This window comes from Xenopus tropicalis, chromosome 8 (genome assembly GCF_000004195.4).
Source record: "Xenopus tropicalis strain Nigerian chromosome 8, UCB_Xtro_10.0, whole genome shotgun sequence".
Classification (NCBI taxonomy): domain Eukaryota; kingdom Metazoa; phylum Chordata; class Amphibia; order Anura; family Pipidae; genus Xenopus; species Xenopus tropicalis.
Window position 1 is genome coordinate 12,924,085 of NC_030684.2, and position 11,102 is coordinate 12,935,186.

Genomic DNA, 11,102 nt, shown 5'->3' on the forward strand with positions numbered 1-11,102 from the left:
TCATAACTGCACTTGTTTTAAACTGCAGCCTGATGGGAAAAAAATTTTTTTTTTGCTTTGCTTTCCACTTCCTGGATCGGCCATCTTGCATTACTAATCACATACATTGCTTTGAGTCACAGTAAGCCATAGCAACCTATCAGCAATCTGTTTCGACCAGCCTACTAAGGGGGGTATTTATTAACACTGGAGAAAACATTACCGGCGATGTTGCCCATAGCAACCAATCAGCAATAAGATTTGAACAGTCAACTACAAGTTAGAAAACAAAAACAAAGATCTAATTGATCGCTATGGGCAACACTGCTGGTGAAGTTTGTCTCCAATGTAAATAAATACAATAAATATAATAAAGTAGAATCAAGACAGTTGCTATGGGGTAATAAACAAACAATAATAATAATAAACAGGTAGCAGAATCTAAGATGGCTGCCACATGCAACTCTTACAGAGGCAGTCACAATGACTGTGCAAAGTGCCCCTCTTTCAGGACAAATACGCCAAAGATGCCATTTAAATTTTCTTCCTTTATTTTTGGAATAAGTGATCATTACAGAAAGGTACAAATTTCTTACAAATATTATACATGTCACGGGGGACAGCAGGTTGTACATATTTACAGAATTAAAGTGACTTGTTTGTTTCATTTTTCCCGTTTGGAGGTTAAAATCCGATATACTCTAGAGGTAATATACGTTCATTTCTTTGTTTTTTTTAATAAGATATTTATATATATATATATTTATATATTTATTTATATAAAGGCTTTATACAAGGGAGGGAGCACGTGAGCATCAGGTAACGGGATTTGCAGACCCTGGTTCGGCTGGAGGCCTGCGGTTGGGGGCCCCAAGGGTTGGGGGCCCGGTAACTCCCAGAATAAACAAACAGATATGGCAGCTCCGTCCATTACCCACTTTTAAAGTGTCCATATTGTAGCTGGATTTAGAGTTCAGCGTTGTGGGCGTGGCCTTCACAGCACCATTGTTGGAATATGGTGTGCCAGGGTGGCAGGGTGTGGCACCGGCAGGGTTGGAGAGTGGGCCTGCAAGGAATTGTTGGGTGGGCGATGCCTGGCACTTTTCTGATGGGCTCGTAGGCCTGCCAGCTGTGAGTAGGCACTCTGGCACACTTGGCATTTGTACGGACGCTCCCCGGTATGCAGACGGACGTGGTTACGTAGAGTGGAGGACTGGCTAAAGCGGCGGTTGCAGAAGCGGCAGACAAAGGGCTTGTCCAGGGTGTGGATGCGCATGTGGGAGCGCAGGTTGCTGCGGGAATTGAAGCCACGGTGGCAAATGACACAACGCATGCGGCCTGTCATGGTTGGCACAACGTCCACGCTTCCAAACTCCTCTGTGAGGGGAAAAAAAATTCATATTAGTTTGTATTTTCCTCCACATTCATATTATAAACTGCAACTCCCAGCATTCTCTGGAGGCACACTATTCTATAGGGCTATGGGGCAGGGTATTCCTGTGCTTACAACATGGTAGGGAATAAACTCCAAGTGCCCATGGGGCACTAAATGACCCACTGTATCAGACCTGGACTGGGATTCAAACTAGGCCCTGGCATTTCAGGTACACAGAGGCCCAAACACCCCCCCCCCCCCCACAGGCCCAATAAATAGTGACTGTCTGTGGCACCTTACAGCCCCCCTGGCATTCCCAGTACCCAGAGGCACAAACAGCCCCCCCAGCCCAATAAATAGTGACTGTCTGTGGCACCTTACAGCCCCCCTGGCATTCCCAGTACCCAGAGGCACAAACAGCCCCCCCCCAGCCCAATAAATAGTGACTGTCTGTGGCACCTTACAGCCCCCTGGCATTCCCAGTACCCAGAGGCACAAACAGCCCCCCAGCCCAATAAATAGTGACTGTTTCTGGCACCTTACAGCCCCCCTGGCATTCCCAGTACCCAGAGGCACAAACAGCCCCCCCCCAGCCCAATAAATAGTGAGTGACTATGGCACCTTACAGCCCCCCTGGCATTCCCAGTACCCAGAGGCACAAACAGCCCCCCCAGCCCAATAAATAGTGACTATGGCACCTTACAGCCCCCCTGGCATTTGCCAGAACCAGCAGATTGCCAGTCCAGCCTGCTCTGTATCAGGGTACATTCATCATATGAAAAATAGCATGTACTGTTTCAGAGTAGCAAGGGGAATCCTATACAACATTCTACTTCCTACTATTTTTTAGAGCTTCCTGACCAGGAAGTGACGCCATAACAGCTTCCTCCTCATCATTCACTTATTGTCACATTTATTAAAATGTGGCTGATAAAAAACACTTACCGTGCTTACTCTTTTTCTGTTCCTCTTCCATTCCTGGTACCCCCGGGATTCCAAGAAAGGTATTTGGGAAGTTTCCATACCAAACCAACAACTCCTGATCTGGTGGGATAGTCTGTAGAGAAAGAGGAAACGTTATTTCTCTACCGATAAAAAATACTGATTTGTAGTAAATTTACACATCATTTACCAACTGTAGAAACAACTAAAGGCTCTCAACAATAATACAGAGTGCTACTTTATTCATCTCTCTTTACTATACCTACTATTATCCCCCCACTGCTACTATAGGCACCATCTCTCCCTACTATACCTGCTATCCCACAGCCCCAGTCCCTTCCCAGAGGCTATTATCCCCCCACTGCTACTATAGGCACCATCTCTCCCTACTATACCTGCTATCCCACAGCCCCAGTCCCTTCCCAGAGGCTATTATCCCCCCACTGCTACTATAGGCACCATCTCTCCCTACTATACCTGCTATCTCACAGCCCCAGTCCCTTCCCAGAGGCTATTATCCCCCCACTGCTACTATAGGCACCATCTCTCCCTACTATACCTACTGCCCACAGCCCCAGTCCCTTCCCAGAGGCTATTATCCCCCCCACTGCTACTATAGGCACCATCTCTCCCTACTATACCTGCTATCCACAGCCCCAGTCCCTTCCCAGAGGCTATTATCCCTCCCACTGCTACTATAGGCACCATCTCTCCCTACTATACCTGCTATCCCACAGCCCCAGTCCCTTCCCAGAGGCTATTATCCCCCCACTGTTACTATAGGCACCATCTCTCCCAACTATACCTGCTATCCCACAGCCCCAGTCCCTTCCCAGAGGCTATTATCCCACTGCTACTATAGGCACCATCTCTCCCTACTATACCTGCTATCCCACAGCCCCAGTCCCTTCCCAGAGGCTATTATCCCCCCACTGCTACTATAGGCACATCTCTCCCTACTATACCTGCTATCCCACAGCCCCAGTCCCTTCCCAGAGGCTATTATCCCCCCACTGCTACTATAGGCACCATCTCTCCCTACTATACCTGCTATCCCACAGCCCCTGTCCCTTCCCAGAGGCTATTATCCCCCCACTGCTACTATAGGCACCATCTCTCCCTACTCTAACCTGCTATCCCACAGCCCCTGTCCCTTCCCAGAGGCTATTATCCCCCCACTGCTACTATAGGCACCATCTCTGCCTACTATACCTGCTATCCCACAGCCCCAGTCCCTTCCCAGAGGCTATTATCCCCCCACTGCTACTATAGGCACCATCTCTCCCTACTCTACCTGCTATCCCACAGCCCCTGTCCCTTCCCAGAGGCTATTATCCCCCCACTGCTACTATAGGCACCATCTCTGCCTACTATACCTGCTATCCCACAGCCCCTGTCCCTTCCCAGAGGCTATTATCCCCCCACTGCTACTATAGGCACCATCTCTCCCTACTATACCTGCTATCCCACAGCCCCAGTCCCTTCCCAGAGGCTATTATCCCACTGCTACTATAGGCACCATCTCTCCTTACTATACCTGCTATCCCACAGCCCCAGTCCCTTCCCAGAGGCTATTATCCCCCCACTGCTACTATAGGCACCATCTCTCCCTACTATACCTGCTATCCCACAGCCCCAGTCCCTTCCCAGAGGCTATTATCCCACTGCTACTATAGGCACCATCTCTCCTTACTATACCTGCTATCCCACAGCCCCAGTCCCTTCCCAGAGGCTATTATCCCCCACTGTTACTATAGGCACCATCTCTCCCTACTATACCTGCTATCCCACAGCCCCAGTCCCTTCCCAGAGGCTATTATCCCACTGCTACTATAGGCACCATCTCTCCTTACTATACCTGCTATCCCACAGCCCCAGTCCCTTCCCAGAGGCTATTATCCCCCCACTGCTACTATAGGCACCATCTCTCCCTACTATACCTGCTATCCCACAGCCCCAGTCCCTTCCCAGAGGCTATTATCCCCCACTGCTACTATAGGCACCATCTCTCCCTACTATACCTGCTATCCCACAGCCCCAGTCCCTTCCCAGAGGCTATTATCCCCCACTGCTACTATAGGCACCATCTCTTCCTACTATACCTGCTATCCCACAGCCACAGTCCCTTCCCAGAGGCTATTATCCCCCCACTGCTACTATAGGCACCATCTCTCCCTACTATACCTGCTATCCCACAGCCCCAGTCCCTTCCCAGAGGCTATTATCCCCCCACTGCTACTATAGGCACCATCTCTCCCTACTATACCTGCTATCCCCCAGCCCCAGTCCCTTCCCAGAGGCTATTATCCCCCCACTGCTACTATAGGCACCATCTCTCCCTACTATACCTGCTATCCCACAGCCCCAGTCCCTTCCCAGAGGCTATTATCCCCCCACTGCTACTATAGGCACCATCTCTCCCTACTATACCTGCTATCCCCCAGCCCCAGTCCCTTCCCAGAGGCTATTATCCCCCCACTGCTACTATAGGCACCATCTCTCCCTACTATACCTGCTATCCCCCAGCCCCAGTCCCTTCCCAGAGGCTATTATCCCACTGCTACTATAGGCACCATCTCTCCCTACTATACCTGCTATCCCACAGCCACAGTCCCTTCCCAGAGGCTATTATCCCACTGCTACTATAGGCACCATCTCTCCCTACTATACCTGCTATCCCACAGCCCCAGTCCCTTCCCAGAGGCTATTATCCCCCCACTGCTACTATAGGCACCATCTCTCCCTACTATACCTGCTATCCCACAGCCACAGTCCCTTTCCTGTTTGGTTGCAGTGGATTTATCTAGTCTGTTATTATTTTTAATAATAAAGAAAATGGTTTTGAGTTCTGATATCATTCTGGGTTTCTCCTTTTGACTCCCCACTGGTAGCTCCGTGGTTACCAAGGCCACTAGTGAATAGGTTATTTTACACGGTTCCTTTAAACAAACACACCAGGGGGATGCGGGATAAAGGCAGTGAATGGGGAGGGGGCAGTTCATTATGTTGGGTGCTTGTGTGAGCTGTTGGCTCCTAACAAAGCGCTAAGTGGTGACCTTGGGGGGAGAAGAGAATGGAAGACAGGGCAAACTCACATTAGACTTGATCAAGGGGGGAGTCATAACGAGTTAAAGCTTGGATTTGTCAGGAGGAAATAAAGAAATGGCAAGGTATGTAGAAGGCTTTTATTAGCTAACTGATGTTTATAGATACGAATTCCAGAAGCACTTAAGTCTCTTCTCCAAGCCTGGCCGCAGAAGATATCTATCAGCCTCTCTAAGGTTCATGAGATATTCTCTGCACCCTGCCATTTGGTGGATGGCAAATTGATTTCTATTTTTCCTGTATGACAAGAGAATAACCTTGCTGCTGTGATGGGAATATGAGAGCCCCCTATTCTAGTGGCTGAGCGCCGTGCAATCAGGGCTAACAGTGCTGCTCAACTGAAGCCAACCAAGGGCCTCTCTACTGGAAAGGTATGGTTATATATTACCGCCCATTTGGTATTGTATCCTTGGATAATCCAGGCTCTGCTAAACTTTAAGCCGCTACATAGTTTGCCTTCAGTACAAGCTCAGGCCATGTTTGGCCCTTCGGCCTATGGCCCTGCCAAGCAGTTGGGGGGCATTGCAGGTAAAGGAAGGCAAGATGGAGATAGTGCCAATAGCCTGCTGCTAACTATAAAGATGGGGGTACCCAGAAACCACGGCCTAAGAAAGCAAAGCTGGACTTACCTCGGTGGCTTTGTAGAAGATGCTGTTCCCAATCTGCACTACCTCCAAGTTCTGCTCTTGCTCGTTCCGCGCACACTTGATGTACGTCATCCAACTGCGATGGTCCTCTTGGCTGGCATCAATAAAATAGCGCACCGTGCCATCTTCATTAAACACCTAGTGGGACCAAGGCACATATTTAGGATTATGAACAGCTCCTGGGACCCTTAGCACTTGGGCCCACAACATGGCATAAAGCTGCAACAACCAATCAGCAAGAAGCTTTTCACTGGTCAACTGTTTTGTTAAGCAAATATATACTTGGTTGCTCTGGGTTACTAGACCTGGTCGAAACCTTGTAAAGGTGGCCTCAAAGTGTAAGCAGCATCTGACTACTAAAGGCTGCTGGGAGTTGTAGTTATGCTACAATAGCATATTATAGATAATAATAATAGAATACAGGCTTCATTGGAGATTAATGTGCTTGATAAATGTTATGTAAAGGTTTCCTGCTTCTCAATTGTGTGTATATATATATATATATAATATATATAATGGAAATATATATATATATTACAGACCCCCAACTGAAACGGCTTTCTCTGTACAATTATGTAACATACAACTGCCGTCTCTTGATTTCAAAATTCATTAAGAAACTGAAAAGGAGTTTTTAAGCATTTATCCATTGTGACCTGATGTTAAATCAAGGGGAACTTAACCCTATAATTGAAAAAAGTTATCAGTCCAAATGAATGTTGTATTAATTATTATTATTATTAGTAGTAGTATGGTTATTATTATTATTAGTAGTAGTAGTAGTATGGTTATTATTATTATTATTATTAGTAGTAGTAGTAGTAGTATGGTTAATAATAATAATAATAATAATAATAATAATAATATATTTAATATCAAAATACCCAATATACAATGCAGCCTCTTTATATACAGTAAGAGATGCAGCTGCTTTCCCACAGAGCTTACAATCTAATAGTGATATTTTGCTTTAAGTATAGGATGTGCTGGTGATTCGTAATTCAAATTGAAAATAAAATCCATGTGTGAAACCCGAAAATAATACAAAAAATAATTTTTAAAATATTAATAACCATTAATGGTATTTGAACTCATTTGCACAGAAAAGACAAGATCCCATCACATATAAACGAGTCGGTTCCATTGCTCAGTTTCAGCCCTTTTAATGCTAATTGGGTTTTTATCTAATTTCTTTAGTGGTAAAACTGTCAGCCCCTTATAATTACATGAAAATTGCCGCCTTTGTTTCCCCTCTATTAAAGTCATCATTAGTTAAGCAGATAAACAGTAATGAGAGATTCGCTCTGTACATGAGATAAATCCCTTTGGGGTGTGGGTTGTGCCATTACACTGATAAGCTTTTCCCATTTGCTCCCTGTGGAAGTGCCAGGGGCATAGGGTGGCAGGGTGGGGCAATGGGGGGGCTTGTACTGGACCCCAGTGTCCATTAGGTGGTGCTGCTGTTATGCACATATTGGGGCAGAAGAGCTGGCAATCACTTTGTACATTTAAACATAGAAAAGGTGTTTGAGAACTAAAGTAAAAGCAGAAAATCAGGGGGGTGTTGTATAAACTGGGCAGGACCCCCAAAACCCTTCTCCATGACGCAGGGTACCCCTATTATCACATGTCTGATCTTCACTCCCCCTATCACATTTATAATTGGGGTTCACTATAATGTGGGGGAGTCTGAGATTAATCGACTTGACCTCCCATTCCCATTGGCTGTGTCCTACTGGCCTGGCTTTCAACTTCGATCTAATCAAGTGCTAATCTGATTCAATTAACTTCCCCCCCGGGGGCTTCGCTTTTTTTTGCCCCTTCTCCCGTGTAAATCAGTGATAAGGATCCCACCAGTGCTTGGGACTCACCTCCCACATCAAGTTGTTGTTTTTGCACAGATCCACATGCTCTGGGGAGATGACTCTGCCAGTGAAAGGGCCCATCTCGGTGCCAGCCTTGATCCAAGTCTTGGAGAAAATGCCCAGTCCCTCCCCAGGAATGGAGCTCTGAGCGATGATCACTTCTGAGGGCAAAACCAAGCTGGAGAGCTTCTGGACTTCTGTAGACAAGAGAGGGCAAAGGGGTTAGAATAAAGAGATGCCAAAAGAGGTCCATACCCAGAGAGAAAGATTTAGTAAGGGTTCCGACTACCTTTATAAAATATATATTCTCCTACTGCCTACTGGCAACTGCTCATCAGTTGGCTAAAGCTATTCATCCAATTTGTATCAACGAAATAAGAAAGTGATTTCCTTATAGAATTATCTCAATATAATAATAAACATATTGACAGAAGTCGTTGTGTTCGATCCATTCGCAACGAATTTCGCGCAGAAGGACTACGGGGAAGCGATTGCGCCGCATTTAAAAAGAAGACATTTCAACCTTGCGCTTTTTCCCTTATATCCCAGCAATTTGCGGTCACACTCGTAACTAAATAAATCGGAACTCGCTTTATTTCCATTTACAAAGAGCATTTCTCAACCAATACAATTACATTTTATTTTTCTGTACTATAGAGAATTGTGTCTGTAAAGCGCTGCGTCCAAATTGAAATGATCCAAATGAAAGCGCACTCCTCGGATCGCTGCGATCTTTGCCGACTTAATAAAATGCAACTTTGAAATCCCATTGAATTCAGATTCAGATATATTTTTTTTCATTTCGTACCAGGGTACCTGGGGGGTGTTTAAAAAGGGGGCATTTTAAAAAATGGGCTGAATGGAGAGGGGTTAAATAGTGTCACCTATATTTCCAGCCAGCAATTTGTCACACTGTTAAAGTGATAGGCATTCATGAAACTCGACAAGAAAGGAATGACTAATTCTAAATTCATTAGCCTTTATGAAAGCCGCAGCGATACATTTCTGTTCCATGTACACAGGGGGGTCTATAAAGGCGCAGGAATTTCACAGACAAAATGGGGAGATTAAATGGTTGACATGATATGAATGCAAATGGATTTTTAGTTTTCATGGCAAATTAAGGAAGGAACAGTAAGGAGAATGGCGGGGACAAAGCCCGGGCAATAGATGCCAAGGGAAGGGAAAGAGATTGATGAATGGGGGGAATAAGATCTTGAGACAGGTTAAAGAAAAGGGACTTTTTATTGTCCCCCTGCCCTGTGTTGGAGTTGGTTTAAGTGGGAACCTTCCACAGGTCACTCCCGAGTTAACTAAATGAATTATAAAGCTTTCTCCCTTCAGTCTGCGGCTATTACACGCCTTGTGAGCTGTGAGGGGCGCAGGGAGACCCTCCCAAACTCATAATGACATGGGGGGCTGGGGGGGGGAATGGGGGGGGGAATGGGAAAAAGTCAAAGGGGATTTTGTGAGGGAATCTGAGTAGAATAGAGTTGGGGATTTCAAGGGAGGTTGGTAAATCTCACAGAGCGCTGGGAAAATGCCCAAATCACAATGTGTGAGTGTATAAATGTGTGTATATAAATATGTGTATATAAATATGTGTATAAATGTGTGTGTGAGTGTGTAACTGTGTGTGCAACTGTGTGTATAAATGTGTGTGCAACTGTGTGTATATAACTGTGTGTATAAATGTGTGTGTGTGTGTAAATGTGTGTAGGATACACTAAACTTGTATATTAGCCCCTTCACAGGTACCGACATTGCCTGTCGATTGCAAGTCTGACTGCTGTCTGTCTCAGTTTATCTGTGCAGTCTTGTAAGTCTATCTGTCTGACTGTCTATAAATTTGTCTGTACTTGTCTACCTCTATCTATCATCTCTCTCTTTACCTTTCTCTCTGTATATCTCTCTCTGTATCTTTGTGTATATCTTTCTTTCTTTCTTATCTTTCTGTCATCTATTTTTCTCATCTCTGTCTCTTACTATCTTTCCGTCTATCTATCTATCTATCTATCTATCTATCTATCTATCTATCTATCATCTATCTATCTATTTATCAATCTATCTATCTATCTATCTATCTATCTATCATCTATCTATCTATCTATCTATCTAACTATCTATCTCTCTATTTCTATCTATCTGTCTGTTCTGTCTATATCTATCTATCTATCTATCTGAATCTATCTATCTATCTACCTATCTATCTACCTATCTATCCAGTCTGAAGCTCTGTGAGTGACAAGAAAGGGTTTAGTGCCTGAGAGGAGAAGGAATAAGTTGGGGACCAGAGAGAATGGCTGCTGGGCCCCCACCCCTCAGTGCCAGTGGGTACTCAGCCCCAGAGAAGGACTGTGCCAGTGGGTACTCACCCCCACCCCTCAGTGCCAGTGGGTACTCACCCCCACCCCTCAGTGCCAGTGGGTACTCACCCCCACCCCTCAGTGCCAGTGGGTACTCACCCCCACCCCTCAGTGCCAGTGGGTACTCACCCCCACCCCTCAGTGCCAGTGGGTACTCACCCCCACCCGTCAGTGCCAGTGGGTACTCACCCCCACCCCTCAGTGCCAGTGGGTACTCACCCCCACCCCTCAGTGCCAGTGGGTACTCACCCCCACCCCTCAGTGCCAGAGGGTACTCACCCCCAGAGAAGGACTGTGCCAGTTGTTACTCACCCCCACCCCTCAGTGCCAGTGGGTACTCACCCCCACCCCTCAGTGCCAGAGGGTACTCACCCCCAGAGAAGGACTGTGCCAGTGGGTACTCACCCCCACCCCTCAGTGCCAGTGGGTACTCACCCCCACCCCTCAGTGCCAGTGGGTACTCACCCCCAGAGAAGGACTGTGCCAGTGGGTACTCACCCCCACCCCTCAGTGCCAGTGGGTACTCACCCCCACCCCTCAGTGCCAGTGGGTACTCACCCCCACCCCTCAGTGCCAGTGGGTACTCACCCCCACCCCTCAGTGCCAGTGGGTACTCACCCCCAGAGAAGGACTGTGCCAGTGGGTACTCACCCCCAGAGAAGGACTGTGCCAGTGGGTACTCACCCCCACCCCCCAGTGCCAGTGGGTACTCACCCCCACCCCTCAGTGCCAGTGGGTACTCACCCCCAGAGAAGGACTGTGCCAGTGGGTACTCACCCCCAGAGAAGGACTGTGCCAGTGGGTACTCACCCCCACCCCCCAG

The 11,102-nt window shown here is 46.8% G+C and overlaps 1 protein-coding gene across 1 annotated transcript in view; it reads right to left on the minus strand.

Annotated features, from left to right (window-relative positions):
• Positions 1-708: 708 nt before the first annotated feature.
• The window catches only part of prdm12 (PR domain containing 12), a 10,892-nt gene continuing 498 nt past the window's right edge, over positions 709-11,102 (minus strand). Inside the window, 4 exon segments of the mRNA NM_001079430.1 lie at positions 709-1,356; positions 2,300-2,411; positions 6,031-6,186; positions 7,920-8,110. Of these exon segments, the coding sequence (NP_001072898.1) occupies positions 974-1,356; positions 2,300-2,411; positions 6,031-6,186; positions 7,920-8,110 (842 nt within the window). The 3' untranslated portion in view covers positions 709-973.